The sequence below is a fragment of the Miscanthus floridulus genome, chromosome 11 (genome assembly GCF_019320115.1).
Source record: "Miscanthus floridulus cultivar M001 chromosome 11, ASM1932011v1, whole genome shotgun sequence".
NCBI lineage: Eukaryota > Viridiplantae > Streptophyta > Magnoliopsida > Poales > Poaceae > Miscanthus > Miscanthus floridulus.
This window is the reverse complement of record NC_089590.1, coordinates 95,472,634-95,496,442: the sequence shown is the minus strand read 5'-3', so window position 1 is coordinate 95,496,442 and position 23,809 is coordinate 95,472,634. Positions and strand designations below refer to the sequence as shown.

The following is a 23,809-nucleotide window of genomic DNA, read 5'->3' as shown; positions in this document are numbered from 1 at the left end:
TAACTCCGTGGATAGCCTCGGGCCTTCCCCACGCGCAAGTGGGTCTCCGATGTGCCTTCCAGCAAGCCTCTCCCGGATGCTCCCCGCCGTCTTCACTATCAAGCTTTCGGCCGAAACGCCGCGGGCCTTGTTCCCTTCGGTACACGGTGGCGGCCGCACCACAAACGCGGTTGGTGCGATCTCGCAAGACTTCAAGCCCCTCCGATGTACAACTCTTGTGCTCGCAAGCACGGGGTGGCAAGAGGTATGCAAACCTCACTAAACACTAGGCATACACCTAGAGCAAGCGCATAAGCGGTGGTCTAATCAACCTAAGCACTTCGCAAAGCACCTACGCTAATCACCTGATGAAACACTAAGCACTATGCAAGTGGAGATCACTAAAATGGTGTATCAACACCCTTGGTATGTTTCCTCAGCTCCACCCTTACCAAATGGCCGGTTGGGGGTTGTATTTATAAGCCCCACTGAGAAAGTAGCCGTTGGGGTCGAACTCCCGCAAATCTGCTACTGATCGGACGCTGAATCGTCCTGACCGGACGCGTCCGGTCGTCCCGACCGTTGCAGCCACGAACTATCGATCGGACGCTGCCAGCGTCCGGTCACCTGCCACCGGACGCATCCGGTCGCAGTTTCGCGCGCCTGGAACCTCTCTGTACTCGATCGGACGCTGCGTTTCTGCGTCCGGTCGGTTGCCGCCAGCGTCCGGTCCTCGCGTCCGGTCGCCTGTCTGCCGAGCCACCGGTCCAGCGTCCGGTCGTGCTTCTAGCGTCCGGTCCAGCGTCCGGTCGCCTCTGCGAGCTCGTTTCTTCACGATCTTGCGTACGGCTTGGTTCCTATCTTCATGCTTGGACTTTGCTTGATATCTTGGGTCTTTTCTTGTGCTTCTAAGGTCTTGCTTGAGGTGTTGATCATCAGATCATCACGTCGCCTTCGTCCAAGTCACGTCTTGTACCCTATTGGACTACAAAACAAACACTTGCAAATTCATTAGTCCAATTTGGTTGTGTTGGACATCAAACACCAAAATCCAAAGTAAATGGGCCAAGGGTCCATTTTCCTTACAATCTTCCCCTTTTTGGTGATTGATGCCAACATGACCAAAGCAAGTAAATAATAAAAATTTTAAATTTAACAACTACCTACTTGCTAGGATGCAATGCAAAGGGCAAGTTTATTTGATACTTAAAGATACCAATTGAGACTAAATGAAAGGTTATCTTGCCCTTGCAAATGTCCCCATGTGGCATTATGGATTCCTACCAATTTTACCATTACTTAGACTAATCCATAATCCACTTTCCTCCCTTTCTCGGACCATTACCACTTGTAGACATCAACTTGATGCTTGCCTTTGGTCCTTCAAATTCTCCCCCTTTGGCATCAAACACTAAAAAGGAAGACATTAGTGGCACAAGGGAGGGTCAAATTTCATGATCCTTTGTGTATAGAGTGAAATGGATCACAAAATTTGACTCTCGAATTATATAGACTAAGCTCCCCCTAAATATATGCATACATATGGTAGAAAGCAAAGCATATGCATAATTTAGCAATTTGTTGCACAAAAGAGTTTAATCTATATAATGCATGGAGAAAGTATATAAATATGAAATGAAATCAACATGATGATGCTAATTGAAGAATGATGCTTAACTCCGGGGACTCCTAATTTCCTTACAATGAGACTACTACACAATGTGATAGGTTTGAAAAATTGATACCATTTGTAAAAGTGTTAGTCTTAAAGCATCCATGTTGTAGAATTACTCCCCCTAAATATGTGCACACAAATGTAGAATACTTTGTACAAATCATGCACATTGATTTTGGAATAAAAAAATACCACTTGAAATATGACATCTCATGAATATGAGAATCATTTTCAAAATAGATATTCGGGAGAGATTAGTCTACAATTTGGACTTTGGCACATATTAGATGAACAATAGTAAAACAAGCTATGTGCCGTGCTCTTAAACAATTGTGAACCATGTAGGTTTGCTTCCAAGGGTTAAGAATGAAACCGAGCAAGCCTACCATATGATATACCTAGTGTATGCATGACAAAAGATATAAGAATTCAAATGCAAACATAGGCATGAAGAGTAACTAGATGCTAAAAGATACCAATTGTAGGAAAATTTTAAATCTAATATCAATTGAAGTAAATTGAATCTAGTTACCTAACATGGGAAGGGGAATTTGGGTCCATAGTATTCACTAACCCACTTGGCAATAACTTTGTCCAACATGATGCACCCCATGAAATACACCCATACTTTGCCAAGTCTCCAAATTCCCCGAAGTCCGACGGACTTCTCACTTCCCTTTCGGGATCCAAACCTTCTTGGTGCTCTTCATGTTTGAAATGATTTCCTTTGGCACCCTAAAAGCGTTTGACTCCATTGTTAGCTTGCTTGTTCACCTTGATGGCCACCACCTTGTCATTTTTCTTCTTCTTCAAGAGATAAGGTGTGGAGACCTTCTTGTCCTACCTTGTTGGTGTAGGTGTTGGAGAGCTTGCTTGTTTGCTTTTTCTCCTTCTTCTTTGCTCCTCTCCCCATTCTTCACCTTGCACTCATAGGACTTGTGGCCTTCTTTGTGGCACACGTAGCAAACCACGGTTTGTCCTTCATCAAGCTTCTTCACTCCCTTGATGGTGTTATCTTGATGAAGTTGGGTTTGCTTTGCCTTGCCTTTCACTTGAGTCAAGTCCTTGGTGAGGCGAGCTACTTCTTGCTTGAGTTGCTCATTCTCTTTTGCAACCTCTTGTGTGCATGTATCTACAATAACTTTCTCAACACAAACTTGGTTGCACAAAGGTGAGTCTAAACATAAATCATTGCAAGAAGTAGAAGCATCCTTTTTAATGATAGAACTTTTCTTTTTAGATGCCTTGGTGGGGGTATTTTTGACGGCTTCAAGATTAGCAACTTTATTAGTTAGCTCATCACAATGTTTGCACATGATTTCCATTTTAGCAAGCAAACTTTGATAATCATTTTGTGAGCTAGCTAACTTTTCTTTTAATTTTTCATTTTTCTTTTCAAGTTGCTTATCATTAATTGTACATGCACTTGTTGTTGCACTAGCCTCAAGTTGCTCAATTTTAGTGGATAGTTCAACATTGAGATTTGCAAAGTTTTCATATTGTTCAAGCAAATTCTTGTATGCTTCTTGTGAACTACCTAGCTCTTCTTTTAAATTTTTGAGCTTCTTTTGTTGACTAGTGCAAACTTTAGCATATTTAAGATTTTGTTGCACAATTGTATTGTAAGAAGGCAAATCATCATCACTATCACTCTCACTAGAGGATGAGCTTTCGTTACCTCGTGCCATAAGGCACACACGAGAAGAGCTTGATGATGAGTGCTTGTGACCTCGCCTCTTGTGATGGTTTTCTTCTTCACTTGAAGAATCATCCCATGACCTTATTGTTGTGAGGGCTTTGTTCTTGCATGCCTTCTTCTTTGTCTTGGGTGTGGGCTTGTTTGGACAAACTTCCACAAAGTGCCCCAACTCGCCGCATCCATAGCATCCCTTCTTTCTTTGCTCATTTCTTTGATTGGTGAAAATGAGATCTTGAATTTGGATGGGCACACCCTTGACATTGAGCCTTTGGATCATCTTCTCCACCTTGTTGATTAATTTGATTGATTCTTCATCAAGATCGGAGGTGGAGGAGGAAGATTGATCATCATCACTTGAATCTTCATCATCATCATCATCCTCATCTTCTTCTTCTTCACTTGAGGAGCTTGAGCTTGAGCTTGACTCAACTTTCTTGCTCTTCATCTTTTTCTTCTCGCTACAAGCGAGAGCTTTGCCTTTGCTTGATGAAGAAGCTTCTTCTTGCCCCATCTTACGTGACATTTCAAATGCCACTAGCTTGCCAATGACAATGTCCCGGGGTCATGGTGCTCAAGTTCTCCATGTTGTGTAGGATGGTGATGATGCTTGCATATTTCTTTTGTGGTAGAACGGAGATGATCTTCCTCACGATGTCGGCATCATCTAGCTTCAATAATCCTATTGAATGGAGCTCATTGATAATTAGATTCAATCGAGAATACATATCACGAACTAAGCTCATCATCATTCATAGCAAAGGAATCATAATTTTGCTTAGCTAGACAATGTTTTTGCTCACGGACATTACTTGTACCGTCATGGAGCTCTTGGAGTTTTAACCAAATTTCATGTGCCGTATTTAATGTGAACACTTGGTTAAACACATCCATGCTAAAAGATTCAAACAAGCAATTCTTAGCTCTAGCATTAAAATGCATTTCTTTTTCGTCACTCTTTGTGGGCTTTTCGGGATTCTTAATGGGTTTCATCCCGTCACGAGTGACTCTCCATACACCTAAATCAACCGCCTCAAGGTGGCAAGCCATTCTTACTTTATAGTAAAGGAAGTTAGTGCCATCAAATTGTGGAGGCCTAGCGGTATCCATCCCAACCACTCTACAATAGCGTCGACTCAACGGCGGTTAAGCCAAATGTCCAAATATGAGCCAACCGGCTCTGATACCACTTGTAGGACACGTGGACGCCTAAGAGGGGGGGGGGTGAATTAGGCAACTTAAAAATCTAACTCCAAACTATGGCCTCTTTTTCTACCTCTAGCAAAACCTATGCAAAGGATAATCTATCTAGATGTGCAACTACGGTTTTGCTAGTGTGCTTGCTATCTCTACCGTAAATGATAATAATATGATCAATGTAAATGCGGAAGCTTAAAGAGCAAGGTAGAGATATGCAAACTCCCGTCGACGACTCCGGTATTTTTACCGAGGTATCGAGAAGCGCGCAAGCTTCCCCCTAGTCCTCGTTGGAGCCCCTCACAAGGAATCCCTCGCAAGGGCCAAGCTCCCGGTCGGGTAACTCCGTGGATAGCCTCGGGCCTTCCCCACGCGCAAGTGGGTCTCCGATGTGCCTTCCAGGCAAGCCTCTCCCGGATGCTCCCCGCCGTCTTCACTATCAAGCTTTCGGCCGAAACGCCGCGGGCCTTGTTCCCTTCGGTACACGGTGGCGGCCGCACCACAAACGCGGTTGGTGCGATCTCGCAAGACTTCAAGCCCCTCCGAATGTACAACTCTTGTGCTCGCAAGCACGGGGTGGCAAGAGGTATGCAAACCTCACTAAACACTAGGCATACACCTAGAGCAAGCGCATAAGCGGTGGTCTAATCAACCTAAGCACTTCGCAAAGCACCTACGCTAATCACCTGATGAAACACTAAGCACTATGCAAGTGGAGATCACTAAAATGGTGTATCAACACCCTTGGTATGTTTCCTCAGCTCCACCCTTACCAAATGGCCGGTTGGGGGTTGTATTTATAAGCCCCACTGAGAAAGTAGCCGTTGGGGTCGAACTCCCGCAAATCTGCTACTGACCGGACGCTGAATCGTCCTGACCGGACGCGTCCGGTCGTCCCGACCGTTGCAGCCGCGAACTATCGATCGGACGCTGCCAGCGTCCGGTCACCTGCCACCGGACGCGTCCGGTCGCAGTTTCGCGCGCCTGGAACCTCTCTGTACTCGATCGGACGCTGCGTTTCTGCGTCCGGTCGGTTGCCGCCAGCGTCCGGTCCTCGCGTCCGGTCGCCTGTCTGCCGAGCCACCGGTCCAGCGTCCGGTCGTGCTTCCAGCGTCCGGTCCAGCGTCTGGTCGCCTCTGCGAGCTCGTTTCTTCGCGATCTTGCGTACGGCTTGGTTCCTATCTTCATGCTTGGACTTTGCTTGATATCTTGGGTCTTTTCTTATGCTTCTAAGGTCTTGCTTGAGGTGTTGATCATCAGATCATCACGTCGCCTTCATCCAAGTCACGTCTTGCACCCTATTAGACTACAAAACAAACACTTGCAAATTCATTAGTCCAATTTGGTTGTGTTGGACATCAAACACCAAAATCCAAAGTAAATGGGCCAAGGGTCCATTTTCCTTACAGAGGTGTCTTGTTATCGCATGTGGAGGCCGTGGTAAAAAGTTGAGAAAGTTTGGAGCAAGTACTGACAGGGCACTCGGCAAAGAAATTACGAAAAAAATTAAAAAATATTTGCCGAGCGCCGACCTGGCGGGCACTCGGCAAAGAAATTATTAAAAAAAATAAAAAAAATCTTTGCCGAGTGCCTCCCCGGTAGGGCACTCGGCAAAGAAATTTTGAAAAAAAAATTAAAAAATCTTTGCCGAGCGCCTCTGACATGACACTCGGCAAAGCATGTGCTAACGCAACCGGCGTCGTGACGGTCACTTTTCTTTGCCGAGTGCCGAGATTGCACTCGGCAAAGACTTTGCCGAGTGCCCGATAAAAATGACGGATTTTTTACCGGAGGCTCTTTGCCGAGTGCTGCCCTCGGCAAAGTAGCCTTTGCCGAGTGCATTAGGCACTCGGCAAAGCGCCTGAATCCAGTAGTGTTCGGCCTTGTACCGAGTAGATTATATTGAATTTTACTGTGGAGTTTATTCCCTGTCGAGCCACCGCTCGAGAAACCCTAGATGGTGATCCCATCAGGTTCTTCGTATTGAAGATACCACCGGATAGTGATCTCGTCCTATCTTCATGGTGACTGCTTATTTGGCATGACATGTTAGATTTATTCGTTAAACGAAGGGGTATGGACCTACGGTGAACCAATTAAAAAGTTTAAAGACCTAAAAATGAAAGTTGATGTACCTGGATGACACGCCACAAAAAGTTAATGGACCTAAAAATACAGTTTGAAAGTTGATGAATCTGGATGATACGCCACCAAAAGTTAATGAACTCAAAAATACAGTTTGAAAGTTAATGAACCTAGATGACACATCACCAAAAGTTTATGGACATATGGTGCATTTAACTCTTCTTTTAACTTATAGAAGGACCAGATCCAATTAGTATAATGTTATTCCTTTTCTTTTTAGAAGTACCAGATCCAATCTAATCATACACAAGGAATAATCAGATATTGAATAGGGACAAGGATGTTGGTAATCATCACAAAAGAAAAAGGACAAGTACGTTGTTGTCGTCTCGTAGATAGTCTCATTCGACGTGGTGTAATGATAAGACGATTAACGACTAACTTGTACAATAGGTTGTCGTATAATAATTCAATTTATCCTTAATTTATACAGATATCGAAGGAAAGTTTGTCAGTTATACGTCAATATCAAATAATTAAATACTTGTCTCAGTTTTTAAACCTTCCTTGTGAGATTCAGCTCGTTCGGCTGGTACACAAGACTACTATGTACTAGTTTGTTTCGACTAATTTTGGCTGATTCAATAATGTTATGTGAGAGAGAATAAGCTAAAACAAACCGAGACAAGCCAAGCCGAACACGCTGATGTTGTTCAGAAACAACCATCTTTTTATCTTATCTTCCGTCCTCTCTCTCTCCTCTAGGTCATAAGAATATCCTATCTAACTTTACATCAAGCAATCTTTAGCAGTGGACCTCCGTCCAAGAACTGGATGGATCAACAGATTTTCTTCGTGGCTGGCTATGTTTGTTTCCCTTGTAAAACTTTAGTTCCATCGAATGTTTAACACATACATAGACTATTAAATATAGACTAACTACGAATTAAATGGATAGATTGAAACTAATTTACGAGACAAATTTTTTAAGTCCATGATTTAACAACACGGTGCTACAGTAAACATATACTAATGATTAATTAATTAGACTTAATAAATTCGTCTATCAGATTACATAGAACTTTTGTAATTTATTTTTTTATTACTATCAAAACACTCGATGTGACACTTAAGCAAGTGCTTGGTTTTCAGTCCAACCGTTGAACCCCGTTGCGTCATTGCAGGCGGTGAACGGCTCGTCTCTCGTACCGCACGGCCGCAGCCCACCTCAAAGCCGGACAAAACACCGCAACATCCCATCCCCCTGCCTATCTGCCGGACAGGCCCCACCTCACAGACCACCCCCACCCGCTCTCATTCCATTTCTCCCGTTCCCAAAATTAAATTCAAATAATTCTATCCGCCCCGTCTCCCCCTCCCCCTCCCCCGTTCCCACTCCCAACAACAGCAGACGCCGGCCTCCCAAAAAATCATGAGCGCTTGCGCGGCACGGGGACACGGGGAGGAGGAGTAATTCCCTCGGAAGGCCGCGTGATTTTCTTTAATCCGCTGGTACCCCCCAGCCTCCGCCTCCGCCTCGCCATACCACCCCCTCGTGAGCCCCTCTCTCCTTCTCGTCTCCAGTCCACACCTCGTCCCGTGCTCCCCCTCCTCGCCTCCGGATCTCGTCCTGCCGGCCGCGGCCGGACGAGGCGCCCGCGACCCGGTCCGAGCCTCCCTTCCTCCTTCCCGCCTGTCGGCACTCGGGTCCGCTTACTTATACCGCTCGCATTGCCGGGGGCTCGCTCCATTTGTCCACCCGCTCGACGCGCGGACTCCTGGGGCGGCCCGGCATCCGGAGCCTAGAGTTTGGAGCTTTCGGGCGCCGCTTCCGCGTGGCGTTTTCGATCTGAGGCCTCGTCGCGGGATTGGTCTCGACGCTTGCGGTGATGGCGATTGGAGTTGCTCGGCGGTGACCTGCTGGAGGACGCGAGGACTCGAGGACCCTGAGGTTGATTGAAGGAGGCTTCGGGCGGGGAGGCTTTACTACTACTAGCTCGGTAGCTCCTGAGGAGGAGGGAGATGGCAGCCGGCGGTGTGGGGACCGCGCAGCACCAGGCGCCGAACGGCGCCTCCGGCAGCGTCAGCAACGGCAGTGCTGCCGCCGCCACGCCGCTGCACGGCTCGGCGGCCTCCACCGCCAACGGCGCCGCCGACGGGTACGACAGCGACGGCTACAGCTTCGCGCCCCCGTGAGTCCCCACCTCCCTCCCTTCCTTCGCCGTCTCCTGCCGCTGCTTCGGTTCCGTTCCGAGTTGATTTCGTGCTGTTTATTGCCTATGTGCTAGATTTAGTTAATTACCGGTCCGGATGTCCCCGGTATTTGGATTTTCTATTGCGTATGATGATTGCCAAAAGAGTTCCCAGCCTAGTGGAAAGTTGAGGGAAAAAGTTGGCCTGATGGTTTCATGGCTGGGATTTGTTTAATTATTGTATCCTGTTAATGTCGCTATAATTGGCTACCTGTGATGTGCTCGTGATCCATGGCCTACTACCCTACTTGTTAAATGCGTTAGGTACCAATTTTGTGGTAGTTGTTTTGAAGCGAAGACACCACAGCGTACATTGACATTGCTTTCTTCTGCGCCACATTTGCGGAAGAGAGCTCTGTTTGCTTGGTAAGGTCAGACTGTGATTCGTATTTACTATCTGAGCTTACTGTTTTTGCAGTACACCGTCAACGTTGTCAATGTCCATACCTCCTGAGCTTGCTGGAGCTATTCCGTTAATTGATCGATTCCAGGTACGTGACTACATCGTTCTAGCATCCTCACCGATGCGATCTTCTTCTTCTTCTTTTTTTTTTGGTGAAATGAAGAGACTATCCAACATCTTGTCATTTTGTTCTTAAGAAATCGAGAGGTGAATCGAAACTTGAAAGTAAGAACAATTAGCACAACATTCAAGTTTATATTAAGGTTTACATTCTTTTCTATATGAACGAAAATAGGAAGAATGTAGGTTTCCAACTCTAAACCCTATATACTCTCACCATTCAATTGGTTAATACCAACATTTATCCTTGTCACTGGCATTAGAGACAAGGAATTCAATTAGGCAACACCAGCAGATATCCTAAGCATCCTGCAGGCTCATCAAAATGTCCATTAGGGTTCCATAGAGTACTGTTATCAATTTTCAGATAGTAAGAAATGCTCTGATTCCCACTCTGATATCAGTGCTGGAAAATGACAGGTGGAGGGCTTTCTCAAAGCAATGCAAAAGCAGATTCATTCAGCTGGAAAACGCGGATTTTTTTCTAAAAAGTCTGTTGGGCCACAAGCTCGTGAGAAGTTCACTTTGGAAGATATGTTGTGCTTTCAAAAGGTGATGCTGTCAAATCTCATTCCATTGTGAAGTTACACAGTTGCACTTGTTTCAACTTATTTTTCTTCTAAACTTCTATGCTAAAACTTAAGGTCAATATCTCACATCAAATCGCATCTATCATTAATTTGCGCTTCTTTGTACCTCCTGCAGGATCCTATTCCAACTTCATTACTAAAGATAAGCAGTGACCTTGTAAGCCGCTCAATTAAGTTGTTCCATGTCATACTAAAGTACATGGGCATCGATTCACCAGCAATAATAAGTTTAGAGGAGAGAATAGAACTTGTTGCAAAGCTCTACAAGCATACGTTGAAGCGTTCTGAACTTCGAGATGAACTCTTTGCACAGATTTCAAAACAAACACGTAACAATCCTGATAGGTGAGTTGGGCTTCTCATGGATGGCAAACATACGTGTATATCATTGTAGGAATTCATATATTTTATTGTACCTGCAGGGGTTGGTCAATAAGAGCTTGGGAGCTTATGTACCTGTGTGCATCATCTATGCCACCAAGCAAAGATATTGGGGCATACTTGTCCTGAGTATGTTCACTATGTTGCCCACGGATGCCACAACTGATTCTGATGTTCGAGTTCTAGCACTGAACACACTAAATGCATTAAAGCGATCAGTCAAGGCAGGTCCTAGGGTTACAATTCCTGCACTGGGAGGAAATAGAAGCTCTTTTGACAAGCCGGAAGCTTACAACAATTGTATTTTTCTTGGACGAAACTTTTGAAGAAATCACCTATGACTATGGCAACAACTGTTGCTGATGCTGTTGAGGTAAATGCATTTTTCCTGAAGCTATTAGTTTTATAATTGATATATGCTCAATACCTTCAAAAATCTTTTAAAAGAATGTAACATTGTTGTTGTAGTTCAGCTATAGCATATATAAATGGCTTGTGTGACTTGCTTCCAAATAGTGTGCTATTACTTAGGAGTCAGGACGTGGTCAGCAAAAAATGCGCTGTTATAGAATGCAGGCATATTAGACTATATATGACTGGAAAAATACACAAAAATAGTGCTTTTCATGGAGGTCGAAGCTCATTGATGCTAAAAGAGCAGGTGCAGTCTAAAGTTGCTAAGGGTCAAAGTTTTTATGCTTCTTGACTTGCCTGACCTCCATTTAGAATCAGTTTATATATAGGTAGGGTAGGTACTAAGTAATCATTTTTTGCCTTTTTTTTCTTCACTCAAGGTTGCCATAGCAAATCTTAGTGTGGGCATCTTCTTGGCTTCAACTCAACCTCGCAAAGATGTTGTAACCTGGTGCTTGATGCTACAATGCCACCAGTGGCGGGGCTAGAGCAAGTCCGAGGGGGGTGCGTCTTGTCTTGTGGGTGCAAGGATCTTTGAAATATGGTGAAAATTTGACTCTTTCCACTGTTTTTTTAGTTTTGCGAGGGTGCGGCCGCATCCACAGTGAGCAATATAGCTCCGCCCCTGAATGCCACATGGATGGCACGCTTTGGTTATTCTTCATTTGCTATTTTGTTTACTCTAGAACTAATAGATTTTTGCGGTTGACTGCAATAATAGTTTTACTTCCAATTCTCTGGACTAGTTTTCCCCCCCTCCTTTTCTCTGTTGGCCAGTGGCATATATTCAGCCACATTACAATAGTTCAGTGTTATGTGATGATATTTCTATATGTTATTATGTTGTACTTTCCTTAAACAGTTCTGGCATTAGATTTGTTGCTGCAGTTTCTTGTGAACTTTTCAAAGTTACAATACCATTTGAAGTTATAAATGTTCTAAGGAAACATAAAATTGATTTAATGACAGGAACTTGCTGGCATTATCAAACTTTCAGTGTATTCTAGTTTCAGCCTATTTGAATGTCGGAAGGTTGTTAACGGATCAAAGTCTTCCGAGGTTGGCAATGGTAACTACCAAGTCTTTTTTTTTTCCTTTTCTATTTCATAATTTAAATAATGCATGTGGTTCGGATAACATGATCAGAAGGAAATGTAGTAGGATTTTGTAGAAGTTTTTCAAGTAACACGTGCATTTCTTTATCTTTTATATGCAGAGGAATACGTTGGATTAGATGATAACAAATATATTGGCGACTTGCTATCTGAATTCAAATCAGCTAAGGATCGCAACAAAGGAGAAATTCTTCATTGCAAACTTGTATTCAAGAAACGTCTCTTCCGCGAGTCGGATGAGGCTGTGACTGATCCAATGTTTGTTCAGCTATCATATGTCCAGGTACTGGTTTGATAGTCTTCTGATAGCTATGTAACTGAAGGACTGCCAGTTTGTGTGTTATTGTTACTCAAGTAATCTTGTTTCCAGAATAGATCTAACAAATAACATTGTTCTGCAGTTGCAACATGATTACATTTTGGGAAACTATCCTGTCGGCAGGGATGATGCTTCACAACTCTCTGCTCTGCAAATCTTGGTTGAGATTGGATACATTGACAATCCTGAGTCCTGTGTGTAAGTTTTTCTTAAGGTCCTACCTGATCTCTCAGTGCCATTTTTCAGGTGGTAACAAAAATAATTTGTCCCCCTCTGTTCATTTTTTCTGCTCTCACCAGTGAATGGATATCACTTTTAGAGAGATTTCTTCCTAGACAAGTGGCGATTACCAGAGCAAAGAGAGACTGGGAGCTTGATATCATTTCACGCTTTCAGTTAATGGTATTTATCTAGCTCTTGAACTTTATATTTATTAGTCTATCGAATATATTTACAATTTGCATTCACATAGGTACAAGCCTCGTTTGAAACTCTAGCTTACCTGAGTACTCCTGTTGTTTGATTCCAGGAACACTTATCAAAGGACTGATGCACGACAACAATTTCTCAGAATCTTAAGGACATCTTCCATATGGGAACTCTGTTTTCTTCAGTGTTCGGAAGATTGATGATCCAATAGGATTGCTACCTGGAAGAATTATTTTGGGAATCAACAAACGAGGGGTCTGATCTCAACCATGCGATGGAAACCTCATATTCTTTCTGCTAAGTAAAACTGACCTTGAATTTCTGCATGAATGCAGGTTCACTTTTTCCGCCCGGTTCCCAAGGAATATCTTCATTCTGCAGAACTAAGAGACATCATGCAATTTGGTAGCAGCAATACTGCTGTTTTCTTTAAAATGCGAGTTGCTGGTGTTCTTCATATCTTTCAATTTGAAACAAAGCAGGTATTCTAAAGCTTCGAGGAAATAGTTTATAATACATCTGTCCTGTTATATCAGTCTATAGCTGTTAGAATAACCATGGTTTTTAGGGCGAGGAAATATGTGTAGCACTTCAAACACATATAAACTGACGTCATGCTCCGCAGATATTCAAAAGCACGCTCTGCTAATAGTGTGACATCGCAAAATGATGTTAACCAAGCATATAAGCCACCAAATATCGAAATGTATGAGAAGCGTGTCCAAGAACTGACAAAAACAGTTGAGGAATCTCAGAAGAAAGCAGATCGGGTAAGTACCATTGGCCACAAACAAAACTGGCAACCTAAGGTATTTGCTAGTGTAACTTGAAATTTCTAAACTATTTCTTTGCAATTGGATTGCCTGGTGCAGTGTTGCTTTAATTGAATTGAATATGGTTCTCCTGGCCTATTTAAATATACTGTTCTGTAGTGGCTAAAAATCACAGATCACTTTGTGTTTTTGCTCAGAATCACAAAATGGCAATTAACAGAAAAGAAAGTTGTACAGTTTCATTTTGTTATTCCACTTCTTGTTAATAAACAATGTGCCAGACTAGTAGGTCAAAATTTCTAGAAGACCATATTTAGTCAGGTACTGGTAATAGTTGAGAAATATTGGTTAAGATGGCTAAACTTCATGATTCGTGAACATCTTATTGTCACATCAAATATCTTTTAGGTGTCCGTACAGTACCAAATCCGTTTACAATTGCCACTTACACTGTAGTCATGTGAGGGCTGCAACGGTGGCATCTTTGAACCTATCTTTTGTCTTATGCATAGCTAAGAAAATGGAAATGCCTATCTTATAAAAGTGTACATTTAATACATGTATAAAAGTGGACATTTTGCTGAGGAAATAATTGTCTTCACATTATGTTTAGTTGCAAGAAGATCTACAGTTGAAGACAAAACAAGAAACGGAGATGCAAGAAGAGTTGGAAGGGCTAAGAGATACCTTGCAATCTGAACGGCAAAGTTCCAAAGAAGTAAAAAATGAGCTTGATAAGCTAAAATCTGTATGTGATGAGAAAGAATCTGCTTTGCAGGTATGGTGATAGATTGTTGGTTTAGTTATAATTGTTTGGATCATCTGACTTTCCATTTTATTAGGCTGCCCTGATGGAAAAAAGTAGACTTGAAACCAGATTAACAAGTGGCCAGGGCCGTGAGAGAGATACTTTGACAACTGTAGGCAGCGTCAATAGTGACATTGAGGTATCTGTGACCTGTTTATAACTTCTTTGTCTACACTGATTTTTGCAAAATTGTTACTTCTGATGCTTTTTCTCTTTTGTGTCTAAAAGATGTTTACTAAGCTTAAAGAGGAGTTGAAATCATACCAAAAGGAGCTTGATGCATCAAAAGAGGTCTTGAAGAAGCTAATGTCGGAAAAGAATCTTCTTGAGCAAAAAGTTCAAAGGCTTGAAAGAATGAAAAATGAAGAGGTTATTTTTATTGTTTCGTTGTTATGCTACTTATATTTTTTCTGTTATGATTTCAGTGAAAAATTTTGTTTATTTCATATTCTGAAATATGGTTATATAATTATGCAGAAAAGCACAATGGAAATGGTTTATGCGGATGAATGCCGTAAACTGAAATCTCAAATTGCTGAATTGGAGCAGAAATTGGAAGTTGCGACACGTTCTTAAATGTGGCTGAGTCAAATCTTTCTTTAAGAAATGCTGAGGTTGATGGCTTGCAAAATAGTCTGAAAGAACTTGATGAGTTAAGAGAGTTCAAAGCGGTACGAGATTTATAATAACTGCATTTATTTTTAGGTCTTTAAAAAATTATATACTTTTTGGTTTTGCACTGTCTCAGGATGTTGACAGAAAGAACCAACAAACTGCTGAAATTCTTAAAAGGCAAGGAGCACAATTGGTGGAACTTGAGAATCTTTATAAGCAAGAACAGGTTCTACGAAAGCGCTACTATAATACAATTGAAGGTAAATTAGAATTAAATGTTTGTGCTTAGTAATGGCTATGATATTTTGTGATGAATTGACCATGACTTATTTTCAACTCTTTATAGATATGAAAGGAAAAATAAGAGTTTTTTGTCGCTTGCGCCCTCTAAGCGACTAAGGAACTTTCGTTTCGAGGAGAAAAATATAGTTTGTAGTCCTGATGAATTTACAATTGCACATCCATGGAAAGATGAAAAGTCGAAGCAACATATATATGATCGTGTTTTTGATGCAAACACAAGTCAAGAAGAAGTCTTTGAGGATACTAAGGTGAATACTTCAAATGCTATCTTTTGTGTTGATGCATGTCATTAATGTAAATTTTATTTCTAAGATTAGTTCACTTTGGGTTTCATATGATTTGTTGAATTTATGTGATGCAGTATCTGGTTCAGTCAGCTGTTGATGGATATAATGTTTGTATATTTGCGTATGGTCAAACTGGTTCAGGGAAGACTTTCACTATTTATGGTTCAGATAACAATCCTGGTCTTACTCCAAGGGCCACATCTGAACTTTTTAGGGTGATAAAGCGCGATAGGTAACAAATATTCATTTTCTTTGAAGGTAGGAGGAATATGTGTTTGTCATGTTTATCTTAATATTAAGGCATATGCTTTGTTCATTTATATCTTCTAATCTTGGCTCATTGATTTGTACTGTTGACCAATGACTTTATTCTTCCATTTTACATGGTTTGGGAAGAAAAAAGTACTTTAGTAACACTGTTTCACATGTTTTAACATGTTCTTTAGATCCCAAGTATGTCCTTCTATATTATCCTTAAATTATGTGTTTTATACGTAGGCATATATGGTGGAGCTTTATCAAGATAATCTTGTGGACCTTATTGTTGCCCTAGAAATGCAAAGCAGCTAAAGTTAGAGATAAAAAAAGATTCCAAGGTATTAGATTTGTGTTGATAGCTAATTTGGATTTCCTTTACTATATAAATTCAGTTCGTTATTCTTACAGTTCACTGGATATGCTACCCTACTTTATTTGCATATTTGATTACCATTTTTCTTATTGACTTTTTGTGCTTTTCTGAAACTGTAGTATTCAGATATTTATGTTTCATACTTTGTTAGTTGCTAGGACATTCAGTTAATTTATCTTATTGTTTGACACTAAATAACTTGCTTTAGTACTTTCTTGACAGTTTGTTTTTGCATCTTCATAATAATTCTGTTCAAATTCTGAAATATCTATATCTGATAGTAGTAATTCAAACAAACCAACCATCACCTTGATCTGTGCAGTTTCCATTGGGAATTTCAGAAGTGTTTTTAATCCATGTACAGCCTTTCATGCTCATAGAGTTAATTATTCTATACTACTTTTTAGGGTGTTGTTACTGTTGAAAATGCGACAGTTGTGAGCATTTCCAGTATTGAGGAACTGAGGGCTATAATTTCAAGAGGTTCTAGAGAGGAGGCACACTGCAGGAACGAATATGAATGATGAGAGTTCAAGGTCTCATCTAATTCTTTCAATCATTATTGAAAGTACAAATCTCCAAACTCAATCATATGCAAGAGGCAAGGTATGGCAGGATGAAGCTGCGAATTTTACTCCAATTTGGTCTGAGTCATGTTTTGTCTCCCTTTATCTGTGGCCTGGGCAATTCATCCACATCGTTGAACTTTTGCATACTGTAGAAAATACTACACCTGTGATTTGATGGAGGTTGTTTTTAAACATTACCTGGAAAACACACTAGTCGTATTTCAATTGTTCCATAAGATTAAAAGCTTTTGTACTTTCTGTAGTATCTTGGCCTTGGCAGTCTGGTTATTCATATGATCTTTGGTTTTCATTATTATTGTTTCAATACTATGCAATAAATAATCTCAGTGCATGTTTTAATTTTGTGTGTGATTTAATATGAAGTATAGAGCAACACCATATTTCTACTGGAACTCACAGTTTCCTGTGAAGCTATTGCATTCTAAACAGTCCTTGGGCTATTATAATTAATCTCAGAATTTGTTTCATATTAAAGGGAAGAATTGACAGTGTTCCTCTGTTTGAACAGCTAAGTTTTGTGGACCTTGCTGGTTCTGAGAGGGTGAAAAAATCTGGTTCAGCAGGAAAGCAATTGAAAGAAGCACAAAGTATAAATAAATCTCTTTCTGCTTTGGCTGATGTTATTGGTGCTTTATCTTCTGATGGACAACATATACCTTACCGGAACCATAAGTTAACAATGCTTATGAGTGATTCTCTCGGAGGCAATGCGAAGACCTTAATGTTTGTGAATGTTTCACCAGCAGAGTCTAACTTGGAGGAGACTTACAACTCACTGATGTATGTACTTCTTTGCTCACTGAGTCTATGTCCTTGTCTTTTGGGTTTGCTATTTGTCACTGTTTCCATTAATGTAGTTTTGATATATTAGCTTTTCCATTGATTAGGATCATTTCAGTTGTTTCTATCAAATGGGTATGATGATTAGGTTAATTTTGTTGCAAATTTTTTGTTTCTACTGATTGGAGTCGACATTTTTTAAAAATTTGTCTCAATATAGGACATTCCTGTGGTACGGTCCAGTGGCTTTGTTTCATATAATTTTTGAAACCTTGTAGGTATGCTTCACGGGTTCGTTGCATTGTTAATTATACGAGCAAGCATGTTGCCCCAAAAGAAATCATGAGGTTGAAGAAGTTAATCGCCTACTGGAAGGAGCAAGCAGGCAAGCGGAGTGATGGGGACGAATTAGAGGAGATACAGGAAGAGAGGATCTCAAAAGAGAGAGCAGACAATCGCCTGACTGGTTGACAATGTGACACCACCACTGAATGCTCCTGGTTTCATTCTTCCATTACCTGGAGAAGAGGTGATTGATGCTGATGAGCATTTGCGACTGTCACGAGTTCTGTGATCACTCTCTAACAGAATGTTCTGATATCATCTGACTATCCTGTACACTAATTGTATAGTAGGTACGTATTATACTATGGCAGCGATGCCCGTTTGTACAAAGAAGAATGTAGCACACATTCATAGAAGGGGAAAAAGTTGAGGGCTAACTTTTTTTTTGGGAGGCTTGATGCGCCCTAAGCCCCTAACAGCTGGATCACACGTCTTATTAGCCTTTGCTGCAGATATTTAAAGCATCATGTGAGCGTCCTCAGCAAATTCTTTCTTATGTTACGTTAGATCGGGTAGGCTTGGATGCCAGTTTATCGTTTGTTTGATTATTGAAATCGGTGGTGTGTTTCCAGGCCTTGATGTCATACCATAAAGAAACCTCCAAGAGCCAGACTTACATGTGGTGGCCATTTTTGGTGATTTTGCCTTCGCGTGAGCATAATAAAATGGTTCCCTCTCTAGATACTCATTGCACCTAAAGATGTATCAGAACCAAACAGTGTTCGGTGCAACCAACATGAATGAAGATGACCTATGAAATTCCAGAAGAAATAAATAAATTTGATTATTCAAGAAGCAGCACAAAATAAGATTCCTCAATGGTAAGAAAGCTCGCAATCACTTGCATGTGTTAATAGATAGTCACGGCAAGAACAACTAATCAGCATCTTTTATTTAAGAAATGAACACCTTTTCCTTCCATCCAAAAAAGAAATAATTCTAGCATAGTATCAACTAAAATCATCTTAAAGACTAAATTTATATAAAAAAGTTAAATCTTAGATAGTTTGACTAAGGAGAGAGTTGGTATTACATTACGGAGGCGGTAAGAGCATCTCCAAAAGCCTTTTTAAATCTCACTCTCAATCATTATTTGGAGACTCACTTGCATAAAAATCGCTTTCTATTTTTTTAACTTTCCAACAGTTTTTCTAAATCTCATGCGCGCTCTAAAGAGTCATTCTCGTCTTCTATTTTTAGCTAGCGAGAAATCAGGAATAGAAGATAGCTACATTTGGATAACTATTGAGAGAAACTGTTAGAGGGTAGTTTTTCATCAAAATCTCCATTTCTAGCATTTACGAAGGATTTATAAAGTCTGTCGGAGTTCTCTAACATGCTACGCTAAATGATTGATCGGCCTGAGTGTGACCGCCCGCCACTCTCCCATCTCATTCTCACCAACTCTTCGCTTCTCTCTTTTCTTTTGTTCAAACTCTCTCTCACAGACACGCACGCACGCACGCGCGCGCACACACGTAGTTGAAGAGCGACGACTGAAGCAATGGCCGCTCCTCGGTGCTCTTCCGTGGCTCTCATGCTGCTACTAACCTCTTGCTACGGCGCCGTGTCCGCCGCGGATGAGAAGCTGACCCACCTCCACTTTTACTTCCACGAGGTCGAGGCCGGCGCGCCCAACGCCACCCTCGTCAATGTCGCCAGCCTGCACAAGTACGTAAGCGCGGCGCCCCTAGCTCTGGCGCTGCGCATGCATGTATCTTTATTCACCCAGTGCTAAAGCCTCTCGATCCGTGTGGCGCGTGCGTGGTTCCATGGCGCCATGCCATGCCATGCATGCAGGAACATGTCGACGTTCGACGACCTGAACGTCGACAACGCGCTGCGGGAGGGGCAGGGCCCAGAGTCGTGGCTCATCGGCAGGGCACAGGGGATCGGGGTGCACGCGGCGCTGGACGAGTCCGGCGGCCTCACCGCCATCGACTTTGTCTTCTCCGACTACGACAAGTACAGCGGCAGCACGCTGGCGACGATAGGACACTTCACCGTGTCCGGCCCGTCAGAGCGCAGCATCGTCGGTGGCACGGGCAAGCTCCGATTCGCGCGCGGGTACCTCACCAGCAAGCTCCTCAGCTCCACGGACACCTCCATCGTCGTCGTCTTCGACATGTACTTCACCCCGGCCCACTAATAGTCGTCCAGTGCACAGACGCCTTTTTTCCCTTCTTCTAAAATTCTGCACGTACTAATTTTTTTAACGAACAATTGCAAATATAACATCTGAACACCTATCGGCAACTGGAGGGCCGATGGGCCCTCCGAAATAGCGTGTCCTATAGGCCAACCGTCAGCCGACAGGCCACCAAATATCCCTGCCGGCGACGTACAGACGCTCACAGGCTAGCAGGTACGTTCATGTTTCTTATTTTTTTTCCTTTCTTATTATGAAGTTTCTTTTTTTCCTTGGGTTTTATTTTTATTTCTTTTTTCTAATCTTGGATGCCAGTTTGTCGTTTGTTTGATTATTGAAATCGGTGGTGTGTTTCCAGGCCTTGATGTCATACCATAAAGAAACCTCCAAGAGCCAGACTTACATGTGGTGGCCATTTTTGGTGATTTTGCCTTCGCATGAGCATCATAAAATGGTTCCCTCTCTAGATACTCATTGCACCTAAAGATGTATCAGAACCAAACAGTGTTCGGTGCAACCAACATGAATGAAGATGACCTATGAAATTCCTGAAGAAAATAAATAAATTTGATTATTCAAGAAGCAGCACAAAATAAGATTCCTCAATTGTAAGAAAGCTCGCAATCACTTGCATGTGTTAGTAGATAGTCACGGCAAGAACAACTAATCAGCATCTTTTCTTTAAGAAATGAACACCTTTTCCTTCCATCCAAAAAAGAAATAATTCTAGCATAGTATCAACTAAAATCATCTTAAAGACTAAATTTATATAAAAAAGTTAAATCTTAGATAGTTTGACTAAGGAGAGAGCTGGTATTACATTACGGAGGCGGTAAGAGCATCTCCAAAAGCTTTTCTAAATCTCACTCTCTAAATCATTATTTGGAGACTCACTTGCATAAAAATCGCTTTCTATTTTTTTTAACTTTCCAACAGTTTTTCTAAATCTCATGCGCGCTCTAAAGAGTCATTCTCGTCTTCTATTTTTAGCTAGCGAGAAATCAGGAATAGAAGATAGCTACATTTGGATAACTATTGAGAGAAACTGTTAGAGGGTAGTTTTTCATCAAAATCTCCATTTCTAGCATTTAGGAGGGATTTAGAAAGTCTGTCGGAGTTCTCTAACATGCTACGCTAAATGATTGATCGGCCTGAGTGTGACTGCCCGCTACTCTCCCATCTCATCCTCACCAACTCTTCGCTTCTCTCTTTTCTTTTGTTCAAACTCTCTCTCTCACAGACACGCACGCACGTGCGCGCACGCACACACGTAGTTGAAGAGCGATGACTGAAGCAATGGCCGCTCCTCGGTGCTCTTCCGTGGCTCTCATGCTGCTACTAACCTCCTGCTACGGCGCCGCGTCCGCCGCGGATGAGAAGCTGACCCACCTCCACTTTTACTTCCACGAGGTCGAGGCTGGCGCGCCCAACGCCACCGTCGTCAACGTCGCCAGCCTGCACAAGTACGTAAGCGCGGCGCCCCTAGCTCTGGCGCTGCGCATGCATGTATCTTTTTTCACCCAGTGCTAAAGCCTCTCGATCCGTGTGGCGCGTGCGTGGTTCCATGGCGCCATGCCATGCCATGCGTGCAGGAACATGTCGACGTTCGATGACCTGAACGTCGACAACGCGCTGCGGGTGGGGCAGGGCCCAGAGTCGCGGCTCATCGGTAGGGTGCAGGGGATCGGGGTGCACGCGTCGCTGGACGAGTCCGATGGCCTCACCGCCATCGACTTTGTCTTCTCCGACTACGACAAGTACAGCGGCAGCACGCTGGCGACGATAGGACACTTCACCGTGTCCGGCCCGTCAGAGCGCAGCATCATCGGTGGCACGGGCAAGCTCCGGTTCGCACGTGGGTACCTCACCAGCAAGCTCCTTAGCTCCACGGACACCTCCATCGTCGTCGTCTTCGACATGTACTTCACCCTGGCCCACTAATAGTCGTCCAGTGCACAGACGCCTTTTTTTTCCTTCTAAAATTCTGCACGTACTAATTTTTTTAACGAATAATTGCAAATATAACATCTGAACACCTATCGGCAACTGGAGGGCCGACTGGCCCTACAGTAGCTGACCCACCTCTACTTTTACTTCCACGAGGTCGAGGCCAGCGCGCCCAACGCCACCGTCGTCAACGTGGCCGTTTTCATCCTCGAGGTGGTCAATCCGCCACTAAGCGTCGGCATGCTCCTGGCGAGCCAGGTCAATCCCTGTGTAGAGCTCCACTACGGCCCGGAGCAAATCATCCTGCTCCTTCCGTAGCTGCTAGCCTCCATGGTGTCCGTGCGCACCCTCTTGATCAGGGCCGCGAGCTTCTCCTCGTCTTCGTGGGCGTCATCGCGAGTGTCCTTCTCCCTGACTCAGAGGCATGGAAAGAGAACATGAGGGTCGGAAGCACGGTCATATCATACCTGGCCAACCAATGCAACAATGTCGTGCATCGAGCTTAGCTTAGTGGTTAGGGCATGAACCGCGTCCCCAACCTCCGTGTGGACGCTCTCCCATTCCCTCTCCTCTGCTGCTTCATCAAGGGCAGCCACCTGTACCCGAGACCTCGCCAACCTCAAGTGGCACCGACATCTCTGGTGGAGGTAGCTCCTTTAGAGCAGCTCCTCTAGCGATAGAGGGGGCGGGTGATGTGGACATGGAGGCCTGCCCTGTCGCCATATCCATGAAGGATGCCTCAGGTGCGCCCCCTTCCGTCCGCCCCACCATGGACACGACCACCTACATGGACAAAGGCTTTGGCCATGCCACCTCCGCCTGTGATGTCGAAGACACGACCGGCCACGCCGCACCCACCACGGGTGCCCTGGACGTGCCCTCCTCCGCCTGCTTTCCCATGGATGTAGCCATTGGCTGTGCCTCTCTGGTCGACGCCGTGGCCGCCCGACGCCACTCACGCTCACGACCGGCATGGCGCCAGCCGGCTCCTAATGTGTTTGACGGAGGTGGATCTTTTTCAAAGCAAGGCGTAGGAGAGTCCCACGTCCTCCGACGCTGCAAGAGACATGGCGGTCAGTTCGCGACAAAAATTCGGTAGAACAAAAGGATGAAAAAACTCTTGACTCACCCTGACGCCATCATGCAAGGACGTTTTGGGGCTGGCTTGCTCGACGTCGGTTGCTCCTTGTCAGCATGTTGCCGCTTCGAGCCCTCCCTCGGCTCGGAGGGCTCAGATGAATCAGAACGACTGCCCCCACCGACTTCGGAGGCGCCACCGAGGGCTCGGATAGAGTGGGGCAACCTATTTTCGCCGGCCCCGGGGTCACCGTTGAAGGCCAGACGAGGCGAGGCAGCCTGACTCCGCCGGTTCTAAGGCTGCCATTGAAAGTCCGGACAAGGTGGGGTGTTTTGATTCCTCTGGCTCCGGGGGCGCGTCCTCCCCCTCCTGCCCTGTGGCATGCCGTAGGAAGGGTCTCGCCTATGGCGAAGGCGGGTCCTCATCCCTAGTGGCCAGATCATCCCACGAGATGGGTGACATGGAGCCATCATCCTCCTCCTCCTCCTTTTCTTCTTCCGACGAACCTTGACGCCGCTTCCCTCGCTGCAGCTTTGCTTGCTGCTTCAACCGTCGTTTCTTCTCCTTGTCATCGTTCTTCTTCTTCTTTCATTCATCCATAGCATAGTTCACCGCCCTCATGGCCGCATGCTCTGGCAGCGGCACGATGGAGTCCAAGAAGACTAACCCCACCAGCAGCTCGATGAAGCCTGCATTCGGCCGCATCACGGGGTGCCTCGGGATCAAGAACACGGCGTTGGCCTCCACCATGGCCTCCTTGATGCACTGTGTGACCTCGCTATCATGGAGTAGCCCCTGGGCGAGCGTTGTCCCGATGAGCTGCATGTCGAGCATCACCCCCGTACAGC

The 23,809-nt window shown here is 43.8% G+C and overlaps 2 protein-coding genes and 1 pseudogene across 2 annotated transcripts; all 3 read left to right on the top strand.

The window, feature by feature from the left end:
• The first annotated feature begins 8,062 nt into the window (after positions 1–8,062).
• Positions 8,063–18,164, top strand: LOC136492704 (kinesin-like protein KIN-14I; annotated as a pseudogene).
• A 1,127-nt stretch (positions 18,165–19,291) lies between these two features.
• Positions 19,292–19,936, top strand: LOC136492660 (pterocarpan synthase 1-like). Its single transcript, XM_066488652.1, has 2 exons — positions 19,292–19,458; positions 19,588–19,936. The coding sequence occupies exons 1-2, from the start codon at positions 19,292–19,294 to the stop codon at positions 19,934–19,936; spliced, it is 516 nt and encodes a 171-aa protein (XP_066344749.1).
• Positions 19,937–21,232: 1,296 nt separating this feature from the next.
• On the top strand, positions 21,233–21,877 carry LOC136492656 (pterocarpan synthase 1-like). Its single transcript, XM_066488648.1, has 2 exons — positions 21,233–21,399; positions 21,529–21,877. The coding sequence occupies exons 1-2, from the start codon at positions 21,233–21,235 to the stop codon at positions 21,875–21,877; spliced, it is 516 nt and encodes a 171-aa protein (XP_066344745.1).
• Positions 21,878–23,809: the final 1,932 nt, after the last annotated feature.

Bases quoted from the DNA above. Each gene is read 5' to 3' on its own strand.
- LOC136492660 (XM_066488652.1), top strand. From the start codon at position 19,292: ATGGCCGCTCCTCGGTGCTCTTCCGTGGCTCTCATGCTGCTACTAACC. The intron at 19,459-19,587 runs GTACGTAAGCGC...CCATGCATGCAG, and splicing joins AATGTCGCCAGCCTGCACAA to GAACATGTCGACGTTCGACG.
- LOC136492656 (XM_066488648.1), top strand. From the start codon at position 21,233: ATGGCCGCTCCTCGGTGCTCTTCCGTGGCTCTCATGCTGCTACTAACC. The intron at 21,400-21,528 runs GTACGTAAGCGC...CCATGCGTGCAG, and splicing joins AACGTCGCCAGCCTGCACAA to GAACATGTCGACGTTCGATG.